General features: G+C 35.9%; 1 protein-coding gene across 5 annotated transcripts in view; it reads left to right on the top strand.

Moving 5' to 3' along the window:
- LOC129247232 (Y+L amino acid transporter 2) overlaps positions 1-20,043 on the top strand; it is a 52,292-nt gene that overhangs the window by 27,850 nt on the left and 4,399 nt on the right. For all 5 annotated transcript variants that reach the window (XM_054886271.1, XM_054886268.1, XM_054886270.1 and 2 more), the window contains exons 4-5: positions 1,836-1,938; positions 2,285-2,552. In XM_054886271.1, the coding sequence (XP_054742246.1) occupies positions 1,836-1,938; positions 2,285-2,552 (371 nt within the window). The remainder of the gene's footprint in view (positions 1-1,835; positions 1,939-2,284; positions 2,553-20,043) is intronic.

Genomic DNA, 20,043 nt, shown 5'->3' with positions numbered 1-20,043 from the left:
GTCCAAAATTATGTAAAAAATTTCAATCGGCATAAAGTAGTTTTACTTTTCATTTTTTTTTTACAAGTTCACCTGCTCAGCTGACGTGTTTTTCCTCCCTCTAGCGCGCAGCTGACTATTTTTCTTTTATTCTACTAAATGTGAACAATACATGAAAAAAATTTCAGTCGGTATAAAATGAGTTGGTAGACATTTTTTCCGACACGTTTCGTATCCTCCCACAATCACACCCACCGCGGGTGCGCCAGCTGATATTCACTTTCGTTATTCATGAAAGCTAAATCACAAGTATAGTCAAGAGTTTAACGGTATAAAAACGCAGTCCAAAATCGACCCCTGGCTCCTGGACTATTACCAGCTCCTTGCTGCATGTTTGAATAGCTCAGCCGGCAGTCCGTGTCCGTTGTTTTTCGTGCCACGTCACGTCCATGACATTTCTTGAATGGCAGTGATGTCAGTCTTTTCTCTTACGAGTACATAAACCAACCGGGTAGAGGCACCTTTCCTATTAAGGGGGTAGTATGGTTAATTCGGTGTAAAACTAGCATATTTTTCGAAATTTTTTTTGTCGACACAGTTGATTTATTCAAAATTTTAAAATTACTTCATTATAAAGTCATATTTAAAGAATATTGTGTGAAATTTTCATTGATTTTTATGAAGAAATGAGTTGGTGGCAGCGAATCTTCGCGGACGTCTCATAAAAAAGTTTTATTGCGGTGTCCCTCAGAACTCATTACTGGATCAACTAAAATCAAAAAACCAAATTGATTTCATCATCTAATAAAGTTTCGCAGGTAACAACGTCGAATTTTTTTTTTTTTTTTTAATTTTTTAAAGCGCTTTGAAGTCAAAACCCCGATTTTTCATAAAAAAAACTTGAAAACTTTGTTGTCTTAAAATATGACAAAACTCGACGTCATTACCTCGTGAATAAAGTAAAGAAACAAAAAAACCAAATTTGAAAAGAATCGGTGCAGTAGATATGAATCTACAGTGGACACCGACCGTAAAAAAGGCAAGTGTGAGAAAAACGCGTTTAAAGATTTCGGCAGCGTGAAATCCGGTTGGAGAGGTAGATACTTAATCCTTTGTGTCTTTGTCAATTTTACTCCAATGCACTTCAAACTTTCACACAATAATCTTAAGATGTTATAGAATAATTAAAAAAAAAAAAAAAAAAAATGAAAAAAAAATACCATACTACCCCCTTAAGGAACCGGACATTTCAGGTTCATGCCTTTAAATCGTAATCCTTAGTTCGTTCGCAGTGGTCGTTATCAGCTATCCTGGATTGCTTCGCCTTCTCACATTAGATCGCTCTCGAACGGATGATCGGAAGCTACCCAGGGAATATTTGAGCGAAGCCTGGATGTTGTGAGTTTCTTAGACCATATGCAGAAGAATCTACAAATGGAACCATGCTCCCGTGTGCGTCACTAATGTTGCTTTAACGGATTTAGATACATTTGTTGTATCCTAGCTATATTTGTGTAAATATCATTATTGGACCGAACTAATTTATGAGGTTTAAAAGTTTAATTACACAAGATTTTCCATGTGAATAAACATTTGTGTTGCATAAGTCTGAAATAAACTACGGCTTAATGTTGTCTATTATAAGTGCACTATTATTCTGTACATGGCTGCACAAATTACGTACACATGTATGTACATACATACTCGTATGCAGGTATTTTAGATTATTAAATTTTTTTCTGTAATATTTGACACCTCATTTGATATCACAGTCAAATGTGTGCATTAAATACAAAACTGTTGCTGCAATAAATTTTTTAATGTTTTTATATTTCCCATGTTATTCATATTTCCAGACAATCGTCGCCTTGACATTTGCACAATATGCAGCAAAACCATTTTTCGAAGACTGTTCCCCGCCCGAATCGGCTGTAAAAATTTTAGCTGCCATTTGCTTGTGTAAGTACTGAAGCTGAGAGGCAGGAGAAGTGCGCATTCTATACATTTCGCGAATGAATTGTTTACGCTGGTAAAGAAATGCAATAATTTATTTTACTAATTTTACAAATTACCGCAACGAAAGCACATACACTCCCGTACACGTGTGGGCATAAAATGTATTTATAATTGTCACTTTACATTGGCAATTATGCAAATATTATCTTTGGCCGAACACTGCTCTACTACTTTTCTACTCGTCAGCGTAAATAAGTCGTTCTTGTTTATTTTCTTATCTCTAATAGTAGTTCAACACTAAATATTTTGTAAATAAATCAATTATAGTAGAAATTACTTGTTTCTTTAGGTTTGCTCACTGCCATTAATTGTTTATCCGTGAAATGGTCTATGAAAGTGCAGGACATCTTTACTGCCGGCAAACTCTTGGCGCTAATAATGATCATTTTAGCTGGCCTCTACTATTTGCTGATGGGCCGTCTTGAGAATTTCGAAAACGCCTGGGAGGGTAATTACGATGCGGGCAATATTGGGTTTGCCTTTTATTCGGGCCTCTTTGCATTTGGCGGCTGGAATTATTTGAACTTTGTGACGGAGGAGTTGCAGGATCCATACAAGTAAGTTTAAGAATCTTCTAAAAATCTATTAAAAAATATAAAATTTTCATGAATAGTATAACTAAGATAATTTGATGGCCCTAATACTATCGGGTGTTGTTTTAAGAGCTTGGAATTTAAAATGCTAATACAAAACAGAAATATTGTTGGAATGAATTTTTTTTGTACTGTAATCTGGTAGATAATTTCACGGTATTTATTTTTTGACGCGTGAAGGAAATGTAATGAGCCGGATACAACAGAAACCCTGGAGCATTATCTAGCCCACTGTGCGGCTCTCTCGAAAACTAGACTACGCTACCTGAGTACTTTCAGTTTTGAAAGACTAGAATCTATCCCTGAACTGGAGTTTGAGTGACTTATAAAATTCGTCGGTAGTGTGCGCATCTTGAGGATGCATACTTTTGCTAAAAAAGGACCCCGATCTGCTATCGCTATGGACCAAAATGGTCTCTGCGTGGCTTCGTCCAGCCAGTATAACCTGACCTAACCTATTTATTGAATATAATATCCGGCATATGTTCGCCGCGGCTATTAGTTACAAATTCATTCACCGCAACGACAGCTCCTTTCTCATTTCGAAAGAAATAATGCTCAGTGCTTTGCGAACACATATTTTTTTTTCCAAAATAATTTTCACAGTTTGGAAGCGTTGTTCAGCGGTCAAACGATTCATGATGACTTGTCCAACTTTACTGGACAGAAATGTCAACCCAGTTTGCTATTCTTAGCTGTCAAACCAAAGTTATCGACATCGATAGTTCTCATACAGCTAAGAAAAACACTCGAAACAAGACTCTCCAACACAAAAGATTTTTCATAGCTTAGAGAGCATTGAATATATTAGTTGTGCAACTAAATTCCCGCTGTTTGTCATTAGATGCCGCCAGCAGTGTGTACTAGTCGATTCTAACATAACCTAAACGTCATAAACCAAGCTTAAACATATGGTAAGCAAACTGCTGCGACACATTAGTGATTTTATTTTGGTTTCATATACTTTTGATTTTGTGAAAATGTTTGATTTTGTGCCGAATAATCGTCATTTGCGGGAAGTGTTGATTTTCCTCTTACATTCGAAAAAAAACGGCGGCTGAAGCGCAGCGAGAGCTACAAAAAGTTTATGGAGATATGCTTTAAAAGGAAACAACGTGCGGAGATTGATTCCGTGGCTTCAAAGATGGTGATTTTTATTTTGACGACCGTCCGCGTTAAGGAAGGCCAAAACCTTCGAAAACGCTGAATTGGTGGCATTGCTCAATGAGGATCCGTGTCAAACGCAAGAAGAGCTTGCTTCAGTATTAGGAGTTACCCGCCAATGCATTTCCAAACGATTGCATGCTTTGGGAAACCGAATTCAGAAACAGGGGACTCGGGTTCCTTATGAGTTAAAACCAAGGGATGTTGAACGTCGCTTTTTCGCCTGTGAACAACTGCTCCAGCGGCAAAAAGGAAGGGTTTTCTTCATCGCATCGTGACGGATGAGGAAAAATGGATTCATTACAGCAATCCAAAGAAAAGCAAGTCATGGGGACTGCCCGGTCATGCTTCTACGTCGTCCTCTCGGCCGAATATTCACGCTGAGAAGGTTATGCTATGGATTTGGTGGGAGCAAGTTGGTGTTATTTATTATGAACCAAGCGAAACCATCACTGGGGATTGGCATCGACTTCAATTGATGCTATTGAGCCGAGCACTGCGCGAGAAGCGACCGCAATATGCGGAGAGGCATTAAAAAGTGATTCCACAGCATGCCAATGCTCGGCCTCACGTTGCCAAAACCTTAAAACCTACCTGGAAACACTGAAATGGGAAATCCTACCCCACCCACCATATTCTCAAGATATTGCGCCGTCCGATTATCACCTGTTCCGATTGATGGCACATGGTCTAGCTGCCGACCAGCAGTTCCATTCATATGAAGACATCAAAACGGCAAAAAATAGCGAGAACTTAGTTGCGCACCTAATATAGGTATGTATAGACAAGAACATGCAGTTCTCGGCGCCCTTCGCTAACACAACTCGGATGGGAAATTCACGACCCAGAGAACTTTGATTTGATAGAAAAGCTTCAAGAACGGATGGGGATATTTTTACCAAATATTTACTATTCCAACACGACTCACAGTGCGGCCGATTCCCGAAAAGCTGGCCAAAACTCAAAAAATTAAGTAATTGATTCAAAATTTCTTACTCGGGGGTTGTCGGGGTCGCTGATTACGAATTTGATCTTAAAATTTTTAAAATCCACCTCCTTGCACCCCTATTGGCCACCCCCTCACGTGAAATAGCGTATATTCTAGAACATAATCAAGATGCATGTAAATTTATATGTTTTCGGGGTCGCAAGGTAGCAAGTGGTAGCAGCTGAATCTTGTTTTATTCAGTTACCATTACTTTTTTGAGTAACCTTTAATAGGTTTCAAAGCAGCATATGACGGCGTTGTATTACTATACAGTTTGAAAACTCAAATTTTATAAAAAAAATTGCAAAAAATGTATCTACGTATTGCTGCAGCTAAAAATTTTGTGTCGAGGTATTGATATGTACTAAAGATTTCTCGTATTTTACTAACCTTCCGAAGATGATTCCATTTGGTTTTGTTCAATTTACTCCAATACAAAATCTTTCAAATGTGCACAACTTTCACTATTCATCGACAGTAATACGATGCTCAAACGAAGGCCACGTTGCGACTGAAAATACAGAGGATACTTAGGGTACAGGACGTTGCTATGAACGGTTTTCACTACTCAAGGCATTACTGTAGCCAACCCAAAGACAAAAAAACTCTATCTAGAAACTTATTTTTCGACTTTTGGCCAGCTTTTTGGGAATCGGCCGCACTGTGAGGCATGCTAATTATGCATGGCGTTAGCTTAAAAATGTAAAATGCCGTGATTTTGTGGAGAGCAAAATGAAATAACAGCAGGTTCACTTTTATTTAGAATTGGACATTTTCTCATCTTACCTTTTTATCGTCAGCATTTTGCATGTGCGTTTGAATTATTTCTGTGGTATCATTCAAATGAAAAAGTATGCATGTATGGATGTGATATTTTAAGTATTTAATTAGCTGAATTTGTATTGATATTAAAGGCAATATCAAAATGACTTAAAAGTAGCCAAAGTACAAAACAACGAAGACTATCGATCGGAAAAAAATATACTGCTATTCGGTATAGTCATCAGAGCGTGTCCCCATTACTTCCTTTCGGCTTTTAAAACGCGTTCCCCGTTGTGGCTTTTTGACTCGATCAAACAGAAAAAATTCAGAGAGACCTGTCAGGTGAATTTGATGGCTGTTGGGTGGTATTCGTTTAGTTCTTGGTCAAATTCTTCTTTAAATCGCTTACGATCTCAAGACATCCTTTAAGATGCAAGCTTGTGGTGTATGGGGCACCAATTGAGCACGTTATGGAGTTCAACTACCTCGGTGTGATAATTACTTTTTTAAAGACTTTACTTGGCAGTGGCAGGATGTCTTAGGGATACTATATGACGCAATAAGCACCTCAGCACCAAAGGCAATGTCAGAATATACAAAACATGCGTGAGGCATATACTGAAATACTATATGAAAACAACCGAGCAGCCAGTATCAAGAACCGAAATGCACACACTCCCCGCACTAGTAGCCATTAATCCCCGTGACTTGATACGCAATGGAGAGATACGACAAATATGCCACATACAAGATGTTATCAGGTGGATCAGAAAGAGGTGGAAGGAATGGTATAAGAATGTACAGAGAATAACCGATCAAGGCTGATAGAAAATACAAAAACTTCAAGACTGGTTGACCTCCAAAGAGATGGCGAGAATGTTGAACTTCAAGCTCAACCGATACATGATTTTAATATAGTACAGATATTTATTATATGTTTTATGCATTTTTAATATGTAAATTGTTGTAAAACAGGATTTAATCCTAAAATAAAGGTGAAGAAGGGTAAAAACGACTTGGTTTTTTATATTGGTTGATTCAGAACTTTCCATTCACTCGCCTGTTGTCTGGATTGCATACCGTACTCATAAACCTACGTCTCGTCTCCAGTAATGATGCGTTTGGTGATTGTTGGGTAGGATTGAGCCTTCGAAATCATGACTTTCACGACTTTCATGCATCACGGCGCAAGCCCAAATAATTAACTACAATGTCCTCACCGGGTCCATACGCAATGTTACGTCTTCAGGTAAGTCTCTGATGGTTAATTTGAGGTTATGGATAAACTTTTTTCACTTTAACGATGTACTCACGGTCTTCTTTGAAGCGTTCATGCTACACGTAAACGGTTCTTTTCTTTAGAGTATTATTACCAAAACAGTTGCAAAACATTTCTACGGTTTTCGCATCATTGAATGTACATAAAAAGATGTGGCAATCTACCAAAAAAAAAAATCCGAACTCAAATCTGTTGACTTAGAGCGTGACCTGGCGATTGCTCCGGGAATTTTTTGATCAGGGTGGTATTATGGTCAATTTGTATTCCATAAAGAAGAAGACCTTCTGGAAAGCAAGTTTTGTTAAAGAATTATTGATTGTACACTTTTGCTGAGGAAATAAAAGATAATTTTGAATTATGACTGTTTCACTGAAATTTCTTCATTCCGCTAGTGGTATTATCTCGAATTCTGCCTCTTTATCTACCTACTTTTTTAGATAAAGAGACACAACTTCAATTAAAACACCACAAAATTGTATATTTATTGCAAAAATAGCGACAGAACTCAAAATAATATTTTTTATGCGTAATTAAGCTAATCAGTTGTTCTTAGGCACGTTGACGGAACTAAAAATGGTTAATAATGTGCAAGCGAGGAAAACGCCGCAATTAACACCAAAAATGGCATAACGGTACTTTTTCAGTTAAAGAAGATAGTGATGATAAAAAAATTCGTGGGTAGTAGTGAAAAGTCCGTAGTACTGAAATTAGAAACCTTGCGAATGCAAAAACAAAATGCATTCCTAGGCGTTGATGCAGCAGCAGATCCGTTAAGGGGGTGGTAGGGTTTAGCGCTAAAAAAAAAACACTTTTTTTTTTAATTTTTTACAGAAATATGGCTTAAGATACTTTAATAAAATCAGTTGCATGTTATTGTACATCTTTTCAATAAGTTTTTAAAAAATATTAATAATAAAATATTGACAAATAAGCCCATGACAGAGTTTTTTTGGAGATAGGTTTTTCGAGAGGTGCTCTGCGGTGCCAATCGGCATTCGTCGTAGAATCATCTGAAACTAAAAAAGTCGATTTTTTCAGTTAAAGTATGACGTAATATGAAAAGAATCGGTTGAATAGTTTCGGAGTTGTGATTGGCACCGACTTTTAAGAAGTCGTTTCGGGAAAAACGCGTTTGAAAAAATGACTCTGAAAAATTATCGATGCTCCGCATTCGAGGTAGAGTGCCTACAAAGGCTATAACTTTGAGAGTTCTGCTCCGATCCACTTAAAATTTTGACACAACATTCTTGAAATGATTTACTATAAGATGAGTGAAGAAAAAAAATTTCGATTTTGTGACCCATATAATGTTTTTTGAATTTGTTTTGTAAGTGTACGAGAAGTTGGTAAAAAATTCAATTGTTTTTTTTTAATAATTTTTTATAGTAATACGACTACTAACATGTCAGTCAACTTCGATTATTTCTGGGATTTTAGCAACATAATCGATATTTTCCTTAACACCAAAAATGCCTGAACGGCACCATAAACAACATTCACAAACATCAAATAGATTAACGAAACCAACGTAAGACAAGTCTTGTCGAGGCTCTATGCTTACGAGAGGAGTGAACCAGGAAAAAAAGTATTGTACTTTCGCCACATTAAAGAAAAACTGTAAAATGTGCCGAATTTTCTCTTTGTTGACTTCCATTGTTAACATCCTGGAACAAATCAAAATCAGCAAAAGGATTTCTTTAGTGTGAAATGTCACCTTGACAACGAGCTTAAACTGTAACTTCTTGTTCCCCAACCTAATATTTTCCGACATTTCACAAACTAACTACAGGTAACCCTCCTGTAATTCGGTACATAGGTTCCTAGAAAATGCCGTGTTGTATGAGACAGAGAGCCAGTACAAAAACGGGGGTTATGTTCCGAAAACTTATTAAAAACATTTTTTCTTAATTCTAATTTTTTAATTTTTATTAAAAATATAAATGTATGTTCAAAAATATATTATTTTTATTTAACACAACTCTAATTTCATAAATTTTTTCATCGTCAGTGCTCACTATAATCAGTTGGGAACATTTTTTCTGTGTTTCCACAGAATCATTCATATCGCCTTCACTTTCACAACTTTTTTCTTCAATTAACTTTCTTGCATTTTTTTCTCTTTAAAAAAAATCTGTAATTGTGCCTTGGTTGCTGGTTCTTACCAGATCATTGTAAATTTCTCGGTATGAAGTTAGACACACTGTAAAATTATTAACTGCACAATATTCATCAGTGTACTCGGAATCGATTTGATTTACAGCTTCGGATGCCATTTTCATCAAATCCGTCTCGTCAAGTTCTCCTTCCACCAATAAATCTTGGACGTTCTCAATAGCCATATCCACAAAACCTTCGCTTCCGATTGATTTAGCAAGTTCTAATATGCCACCAATTTCATTTTCTGACGTTTCAGGCACGTTTTCTATTTCAACTGAAGATAACCATATTTTTTCCAACACGCATTTAACGTTGATGTTTTCAGTTCTTTCAGCGACAAAGATATGATGTCGATAGAGTGCTTGATTTCAAGCTTCCCTTAGATTAATTGATTTTGCGTCGGTTAAGTCTAAAATCCACTATAAAGCTTGTTTTAAAGTTATAAATTATACCTTGATCCAATGGTTGGATCAACGATGTAGTGTTAAGGGGTAAGAACAGTATTTTGACGTTGGGATGATTCAAATCTTGTGGGTGACATGGAGCATTATATCGTCCCCTTAGTATTAAAATAGCCTATAAATTTTTTGATGTTTTGAGAAAATGAATTTCAAACTTTTTGTCGAAAGTAGCTCTCACTCAAATCTCGTTATGTCTGTAAATATTTATTATTTTTGACTGACGTTTTGACCCATTTTGTGGAACTAGAATTTGACAAAATTTTGACCACATATAAAATCGACGATGGAGAATCCAAAAATTCAATAAAAAAATAATAGCCTATGAGCACATATGTAGGCTATTGTTATACTAAGGGGACGATATAATGGTAATATCATTTTGAAGCTCAAATTAACCTTCAATAACGTTCAACGTCTAGCACAAAACAATTTAAAAACCAATCTTGAAATAAATTTCCAGTTACCCAAGCTCTTGGATTTGCTTTCCAATATACCGGTAAGGTGTTTTTATCTACTGCACAAAAGGAGCGTTAGACGGTCTTTAGGCACCTTAAATCCGGGTGCTGTTTTTTCTTTTTCCAAAGCCCAGTTTCGTCGGCATTGAAAACTTCATCTGCTGTGTATCCTTCCTGTTCCATAATGTTTTTAATTTTTTCTGGATACGTTCTAGCGCATTCATGATGAGCCGATGCATATTCTCCTTGGATTCTTATGCTATGAATTGCAAAAGGCCTTTTGAATTTTTCGAACCAACCGTTAGTTGCTACAAAATCTGGGTTGACAGAAGACTCTTGTTGTTCTTTAAGATGTTTGTAATTTTTTAGTGCTTTCTGTTTGAAGATATTGCCATCTAATGGAATTTTTTTCACCAGTAACAATCAATCCAAATGCTGAGTGCTTTTTCCGTTTTCTCAATTATTGACCGATGTCAATGATCCTGCAACAACTGCACTTCTTATTTCTTTTTAATTTTTTTTTTTGATAGTCCGGACTGTTGCTTCATTCAAATTAAGGCTTTTTCCAATGTGAGATGCTTTTTCTTCTTTCAAAAGACGATCCAATATCTGTAGATTTACTTTTAAAGAAATAAATTTTCTTTGAACACTGTTTTTTTATTTTTCCGGGCATGGCTTAGGACTGAAACTTTATGTTAAAAAGTTGTTATTTAACACACCGCGGCTCGACTCAGACTGCCGACCAACAGCGGGGACACTTTTGTTTTCAGGCCACGGAGATGAAAAGAAATAATTTCTCCAACACTCACTGATATAACAATGTATGCATCCGTGACGGCAAGCCCCGCCGCGGCCGCAGAAGTACAGTACTTAACAAAGGTTCTTGCAATTTTCTGTGTTATAGCGAAACCGTGTTATAAGTTGCCGGCTTGAAGGAGGGCTATCTGGACTTTATTTTGTTGCTTGATAAGTTTTCTAATTTTTTTCTTTCTTGTTTACGAATAACTCAAATTAACGCAAATGCATGCGTGACAATACCTATTTCTAACTTTCGAAAGTGTACTTAAGGAGGCACACTTGAAAACTTGCTTAGATTAAGAAAACCAAATGTGGGCCATTCAATTATTACTCTCAAACTTTCATCTTAACTTAAATTTCTTAAAGTAGTGTAACTGAAACGCTTGCGTCATTCGAATAATTCCTTTGAAAGCATCTTCGTGTCCTTCTCATCCTGTTTGCAGTCTATTTATTTTTTGCAATTTTTTTTATTGAATCAAGCTCAAGTGGCTTCATTGCGTATAAAAGTGAAATCTTCAGAAACACTCTTCCGATGTTCACATTAAAATGTGCGTGCGTACGTGCGCTTGTGCGTTTGCGGGAAGAGAACATTTAACAAAGCTTGAAGGCCATTTATTTTGTATTGAGAGTCTAAGTGTATGTATGTATGTATGCATGTGTTTGCCTGCTTTCATTCATTTGCCACCAGTTGATTTTTAAAGATATTGCATGCATTTGTAAATATGTATTAGGGATGCTAATACCGGGACTTCGGGATTACTACTTTTCTTGAATTCCGTAAATGCCCGGATTGTTGAGTATCGTTTTTTTACATCAGATGGTTATATTTAAATAATTCGAGGAATGTTATATGCTTATATATTTTTATTAGAAATTTTATGTACATGCCTATGCACTTAAGAATTAAATATATTTAATATGAATTTAAAACAGTGATTCGACATAATTTTACCTGGGTCGTTGCTACTGTACCTAATATATTGGGCCTTTCAAAATTGACGTCTAGATGTCAGTAGTGAATAATTCCTAAACCTTTTCTAATACCTTTTGTCCATGTCCTTTTCGACTTTTAAGTAGACAATTTTAGTATAATTTTGTATGATAGAACAAAGCGTTAAAATGATTGAAACTTTTTATGAAAATGGTCGAACTTTATGAAAAACATACCTATGTACATATCGCAAAACTCGTGATTTTTTTGGTAGAAATAATCATACGAATAAGTAGACAATTTAAAGGTTGGTGAAAATATTTCAAGAAACTGGTTCATTCGAGGATAGAAAAAGGACTGGCAGACCAAAAACTGAAACTATACTTTCTGTTGAGAATATTGCTGCTGGAGCGCAAAGTGTTGCTGAACAACTTTCAAAATTCATATATCAACGTTCTGAACAATTAGGCATTCATGAATCGACCGTTTGGTGGTTTTCACCCGTAGACGTGGACATTTGAGTCATGTAATTTTTCATATGGAATTGTTAAGCGCTGTATTTTGAATAAAAATCGTGAAATATTCTAAAGAAACATCTGGGCGTTGCTTTTAAAATACCCTTTATTTATATTTGGGGCACAAAAACTTTATTATAAAATACTGAAGACTTAAGTTTGTAGAATTTATGGGTGTTTTTCTAGTTTATAAATAAGTGTAATGAATTGCGTTAATAAATTTATGGATTGTTAAAAATTATACTTCTTTTTTGTAATGGTTTGATCTGAAATACTAAAGCAGTCTGAGTTCATATGTATTACATTTTTTAGCAATAAATATTGACAAAATCTTAAACATTTTAATTCTGAGACAGTCACGGGATCCCGAATCTGCAACATAAGACCCTGAAAATTTCGGGATCACTAAAATCTCGAAAATTGGCACCCCTAATATGAATGTAAGTGCTTACAAGTACGCGAAAAAGCTGTTTCATCGGTTTCTACAGGGTGAGGAAAACTTTTTTTTTGCCTTCTTGAAATGCTCTCATTGCAGCATTTGGACATTGGAATAACATTGGAACATTTTGACTTTTATTTTAAAGTTACCTTAAAATGAAACTAAAGGCGGATGAGAGTTTCGAAATATACAAATAGTATGTGAAATATTACACCATCTGACAAAATTCAATTTTTGCGTGCACACATGAGGAAGACCTATACATTTTGAAAATACGGCTAGCCAAAGATACCCGGGTTTTTCTAGATCAATTTATTTTTGTTTATATTTGGAAAAGAAAATATTTACCATTTTAACTCAGAAAAATTTTTGAAGTGAAAACTTCTTTAGAATCGTTGGGAGTGATTTGAGAAAAAGTGAAACGAAAAAAGCGACACTCTTGGCTACGAATATTACATATAAACGTAGCGACGAACTAAATAACTTTTAGGCCAGCGCCGACAGCATGGCGCGATAGCCGAGCGGCTAGCAATGTGAGCTTCCGATCCAAAATCCTTGGTTCGAATCACAAGAAAAAACATTTTTTTATACAGTTATTTTATTTTATTTTATGATATGTTTATGAGGAGTTTGGTGTTTGGTGTTTTCACCGAGATTCGAACTGACGTTCTCTCTGTGAATTCTGAATAGTAGTCACGCACCAACCCATTCGGCTACGGCGTTTGTTTAATTTTACTGATGCAAAAATGAGGAAAAATATATGAATAAAGTTTGCTTACTGTTTACACATTTTCCAAAGGTGACGGAGAACCAAAAAAAAAAGTCGATTTTCAAACAAATACGAGTGCATATGTGTAATTGTGTTAGAGTTTCGGTCACGCCCCAGCAAAACCTGCGTGCATATGTGTTTGTAACATTCAAAAAAATGTAATTGTGTTAGAGTTTCGGTCACGCAGGTTTTGCTGGGGACGCTCATAATAGCAACCGCGTGTGTATTTTTATATTCGTAAATATTTTCATTTTTAAATATTTACCGCAATTATGCCGAAAAATAATACAGAAAAGTGTCGTGAGTATCGACAGAAAAAAAATCAATAAATAGCATCACGGAATTCATTCACGAAAATTTAATAAAGTATACACCAGAAGTATCGCGGATAGTTATATTAGAAAAGATTACAATAAAGTTCCAATGATTTTAAGTGGCGATTTTAACGTAAATTTTGCATTGGACACAGCGGTTCCTTTAATTGACGTTCTCAATACAACATTCAATTTAAAAATGTGTAACAATCGCACTGAATCGACAACATGATCAAAAACAACAATTGACGCGGTATTTCAAAGATATGTTGACAACATCGAAACCAAAGCATTTGTATCATATTTTAGCTATCATAAGCCACTCGTATCATTTGTTGAAATTGAAAACATTGAGGATGAATAATAATAAAATGAAGAAAATAAAATATGAACTTTATAGCAATATTATAATGAACCTATAATTATCCCGCTCCTAATGCTGCTTTCGTCTTATTCTCTCTCAGTTTGTTTTACGGAAGGTTTCACTTCTATCGCGTCTAACCGTTAGACTGTTTTTTTTTTTTTTTTTAATTGTATGATCATCATCATTATCAGCTTCTGGCACTATAGCTCTTTGTGAGTTTTGGCCTGCTGCACGTGGGACCTCCATACATCTCCGATTTTTTTCCAGTTCCATATTCCAAGTTTATTGAGGTCGTCGGTCCATCTTGTTCTTGGCCTTCTCCTCGCTCTAGTGTTGCAAGCTTCTACAATTTTCTTCTACGCGTGATCTTTGATTGCTCCCACAATTTTTTTTAGGTTTTTTTCGTTCGAATGTTTGCAGTTTTGCTTTATCTGCTTAAGGGGGAGGTAGGGTTTAGCGCTAAAAAAAAAACACTTTTTTTGTGAATTTTTTACAGAAATATGGCTTAAGATACTTTAATAAAATCAGTTACATGTTATTGTACATCTTTTTAATAAGTTTTTAAAAAATATTAATAATAAAATATTGACAAATAAGCCCATGACAGAGTTTTTTAGGAGATATGTTTTTCGAGAGGTGCTCTGCGGTGCCAATCGGCATTCGTCGTAGAATCATCTGAAACTAAAAAGGTCGAATTTTTCAGTTAAAGTATGACGTAATGCTCCCCCCTACATTAATAAAATTTTTTTTTTTCATTTTTGTAGTTTTGGTGGCAAAAAAACGTAAAACGAGCATTTTTGGCGAAAAATTTCGCCATATTTGTAAGTGAAAAACAACCCTAAAAAACAAAAAATAAAAAAAAACAGTGTAGGGGGGAGGTATTTTTGATTTAGAAAACGTGTGCCAAATTTGAAAAGAATCGGTTGAATAGTTTCGGAGTTGTGATTGGCACCGACTTTTAAGAAGTCGTTTCGGGAAAAACGCGTTTGAAAAAATGACTCAGAGAAATTATCGATGCTCCGCATTCGAGGTAGAGTGCCTACAAAGGCTATAACTTTGAGAGTTCTGCTCCGATCCACTTAAAATTTTGACACAACATTCTTGAAATGATTTACTATAAGATGAGTGAAGAAAAAAAATTTTGATTTTGTGACCCTACCCCCCCCCCCTTAAATTAGGTCCGTGATTCTGATGCATAGCATAAGACTGGTCTAATGATGTTTTGTACAGAAACAATTTGCATTGTCTGCTTAGTAGTTTCGATTTGAAGAGTTTCAGCAGCGGCTATCTGTTAGCTGCTTGGATTCTTTCATCGAGGGTGAGGCTTGTGGAATTGTCTGTACAGAGTTTGAGGCTTAAGTAGGTAAAGGATTCCTGATATTTGTCTCCTGATGGTTTATATTTTCTGGACATAATCATATATTTCGTCTTATGTTCGTTGATTTAAAGGCCAGTTCTACCAGGTGCAATTTTAATATCCGGGAAGGTTTTGGATAGGGCGTGGATTTTTTTGCTGAAAATTGCTATGTCATCCGTTTATGCGAATAATTGAGTAGTTCTGTTTAATATAAGTCCAGTCCTTTTTGCGTCACTTACTTCATCGATGGCACAGCATAGCATAAGGTTGAAGATTGTTGATGAGAGCGTATCCCTTTGTCTCACTCCAGTTTTAATTCTGAAGAATTCAGATTTATTGTCTTGTATAACCACTTTGATACAGTTTCTCGCAAAGTCAACATCACTATTCTGGTTAGTTTGTCTGCGATTTTACATTTATGAAATATTGTGGGATGGCCATCCGCTGATGTCAGCGAAAGCTTACTTAAAATCAATAAACAGCATGCGCAGCCCAATGTTCTGCTCCAAAAATTTCTGTTTGAGTGAACAAATTTGGTCTCTTGTTGTCCTTCCCGCATTGATACTCCGGAAGAACTTTTTCTGCGTGGCCTATTAATCATTGTGAATAGTTTTTGCAGTTTGAATCGTATGATAATATACTCGTATGTAGAGTTGGGTTTCGGGAATTTCCCGACGGGAATTCTCGAGAAATTCTCGATATTTTTCCATCCCGAATCTCGAGAATTGAAATTTTTAGCACTTCGGGAAATCCCGAATCTCGAGAATGTTTCAAGATTTCTCGAGAAATACACATACACATGATTAATACCTGGAAACACCAAACTGTAACGGCCATTATGTTACAGACTGCACAGACGACGTTTGTAAATTTATTTTTTGTAGTGAGCGGGTGCATTTCATTTTGTGGTACCTGATTAAGTATAAATTATACACCGTATAATAAAATATTTTGTGGTCCAAATATTACTTATTTTTAAGTTTTGAATCGACGTATCGTTGACTGTGAGTACCGGTTAGTTACTTCCTTTAAAAAACAAAATTTAAAACAAATTTTGAATTTTTAGCATTAAAAATCATGAGTTCAGAATACGAATACGACCAAGTGTGGCAGCTTTTCAAGCGATTTGACGACGAAGCAACATGTTTGAAATGCAACAAAATCATTAAATGCAAGTCATCGTCAACATCTGGACTTCACCGTCACATGGTGAGGATACACAACATGAAGCGAAGGGAACATGAGGCTCCAAAAGAACAGCCACCAGCCAAGAAGACCCGAACTCTTCACAACTTTTTCAATACTTCTTCCTCGCCTGAATCGCTTGAGCAAATTGTTGCAAAATTGGCTGCAAAAGATGGAATTCCAATAAACGCGATAGCAAAAAGTGAGTTCATTCGTAATAGTATCAGCCGCTTGGGATTTCATCTTCCAAAGTGTCACAAAGCTGTTCTGGGTTTGGTTATGAAGTACTGCACGAAAATAAAAAGCGATTTGAAGATCAAAATTGAAAATTTTAAATCTGCACAGCGTAAGTTCAGCTTGAGCATCGACGAGTGGACAAGCATGCGAAACCGACGTTACATGAACATCAATATATATTATGACGATGGACAATCTGACAACCTTGGCCTGGTTCGCATTCAGGAATCATGTCGCGCTGAAAAAGTATATGAGCCGTAAATGCAAAGCTTTCAGACATCAATATAAAACTACAGTCCGACATCGTGGCTATTACAAGTGATGGTGCCAGTGTCATGATCCAATTTGGGAGACTATCACCAGCGCATCAAAAGATTTGCTACAATCACGGCATACATTTGGCGGTATGTCGCAAACAGGATATACGATAGTGACGTAAGCGATGGAGACGATTCGGATGATAGAGGCTCCGATGAAAATGAAAACAATGCAGCCAGTACTTCATTTTCCAACATTAATGCGGAAAACGCTTCCGATGACGAGGACGACAATATCGTATTTGTTGATGACAAGACGGTCACTATAAAGTCTGCATTTGAAATCGTAAAAAAGGTTCGCAAGATAGTTTTGAAATTCAAGAACTCGCCTGTACGGAATGCCATCTTGCAGGATTATGTTAAAGAGGTCGAGAAGAAAGAGCTTTTCTTGCTGTTGGATTGCAAAACACGTTGGAATAGCCTGGAAACTATGCTGGCCAGATACATTTGCATCAGCAAGCATGTTCGTAAGGCGCTCGACACTCTTAATTTAAATTTTATGGCCACTACTGACGCAGAAGAAAAGTATTGCGAGGATATCATATATGCTCTTAAACCTATACGTGTTGCTGTAGAAGCACTTAGTCGCCAAAATGTGAACTTACTTGCTGCGGATTCTATTCTCAAATTTTTGTTCACAAAATTGGAGAATCAGCACACCGAATTGGGCAATGAATTCTTATCCAGCCTAAAAAAAAACTTAACAGCTCGTAGATCTAGCCGTTTGTTATCGGCCTTTAAATATTTACACGATCCAGTTAACAGCTCTAGTGACAAATCTGAATTTTTCCACACCTGTTCTAAAACAGAATTGATAAAAGAAGCCGAAAACTACTTGGTTCGTCTATTTTCTACGAGCATTCAAGAATACCAAGCAGTGTCTAGTTCTGACGATGATGACGTATTTGCAACCAACAACGCCGATGAAGAAGATATGACGAAACAGCTTGAAAAATACGTTCAGCAATAAATACGAAAGCAGACATTGCGCAACATGCGGCGAACCAGATGTTTCCGTCGCTTAGAAACGAGCTAAAACTATATGAAAAAACTGGAGAGAAAACACAAAATGTTGAAAGACTGATCGGGGCTTTTAACACTGTTAAGCCAACATCGACTCAAAATGAGAGGAATTTTTCTACAGCGGGTAATTTTGTGTCCAAAAAGCGTACGCGATTGTCAGACGAAGCCATTGACAGTCTGTGTTTTTTAAAACACCATTTTGGGAAATAATGTTTACAATCACTTTTTTCCCCTATTTTAATAAGTATAATCTTGAATTATTTTTGTTTTGAATTTTTGTAATTATTTTTGTTTCACTTTTTTGTTTGCAATAATTGAAATAGTAATATTTTCAAATATTTTTTTATGTAATTTATACTTTAATAAAAATAAATAAAAATAATATTTAATGAAATTCATTGCTCTTACACTGGTTTTAGATTTTTTTTTTTAATTTTTTGGAATTTTTCCCGAATTTTCGAGAATTCTCGAGAAATCTCAAAAATTATTTTCGGGAAATCCCGCATCTCGAGAATTGAAATTTTCGTTATTTCGGGAAATCCCGATTCTCGAGATTGGGATTTTCTCGGGAAATACCCAACTCTACTCGTATGTAAATTAATAACAGTTTTGCGTTTAAAAACGTAAACGAATGGGTCTAGAGAAATGCCAGACACGGATATCATTTTTTAGCTCTACTTTTAGCATACGCACTTAGGTCTTGCTCATGTGAGCAAATATGTGTCGGGCGGTGTATATGTCGCTTTTTAACGTGAGATATGCAATAAGAAATAAATTAAAATAAATGAATGCGATTTTGTTTTTTGTTCATTTAGCATTTGTGTTTTTATTTACCTAATCATATTCTAACTTTTTTACCTTATGGAATCTGATAAGCAAAAAAAAGTATGCCGCATTAATCCTACAGACCCTGTAGTAAAATTCTCACCCAGTCATATAATCAATGTATGTGTGTATGCGTGTGCACTTGACACTTGTTGAGCAGTAGTGATTTGCAATTCATGAGAGTCCATTTGATATTACTTATTCCGAAGAAGTGTGTGGGCAAATGGATATCTGCGTATTTGTCTTGTCAGATAAAATTTATGCACTGTTGGATGAATAATTATTTAAATGAAACACACTTCTGCATAATGGCACATGTACATATTTGCATGTACCTACTACGAGTACAACTACGAAGAAATGTCTTATGGTATGTACATATATTTTTTTATTATTTACAGAAAAATTTGATTTCTTCTTGAGTAATTAGCGCTTGCACTAACTGGATAGGCTACTGTAGCCAAATTTACTCTTCAAGAAGTCAGATTCCACTATAGGCTCTATGTTGAAAGAGTCAGTGTATGAACATTTCTAACGGGTGATCAATCATGAGGTGCTTTTTTCAATAGTTAAAAAAAAAAAACAAAAATGTAAATTATGTTCAAAACCTTTATTTATCATTTGAAAGGACATTCTTTGACATTTACTTTTTGAATATGACTTCATTCAAATGTTGGCCGCAACTACGCTTAAGGTGGTCCATTCTGAAGGTCCAATTTTCAATCACTCGTTCGAGCATTTCGACTGGTATGTCGTGAATAACACGCGTAATGTTGGCTTCCAAAGCTTAAATCGTAGCTGGTTTATCAGCATAGACCTTGGACTTCACGAATCCCCAAAGAAAAAAGTCCAAAGGTGTGATATCACAAGATCTTGGTGGCCAACTCACAGGTCCTAAACGTGAAATCAGCTGCTCTCCGAAATGACTTCTCAATAAAGTCATTGTTTCACGAGCTGTATGGCAAGTGGCTCCGTCTTGTTGAAATCAAATGTCGTAGAGATCATTAGATTCAATTTCAGGTAGCAAAAAGGCCATCATCATTTTTGAAAAAATATGGACCGATGATTCCACCAGCCCATAAACCACACCAGACCGTTGTTTTCTCTGGGTGTAA

This window comes from Anastrepha obliqua, chromosome 5, assembly GCF_027943255.1.
Source record: "Anastrepha obliqua isolate idAnaObli1 chromosome 5, idAnaObli1_1.0, whole genome shotgun sequence".
In the NCBI taxonomy this organism is placed as follows: domain Eukaryota; kingdom Metazoa; phylum Arthropoda; class Insecta; order Diptera; family Tephritidae; genus Anastrepha; species Anastrepha obliqua.
This window is presented reverse-complemented; position numbering and strand designations above follow the sequence as displayed.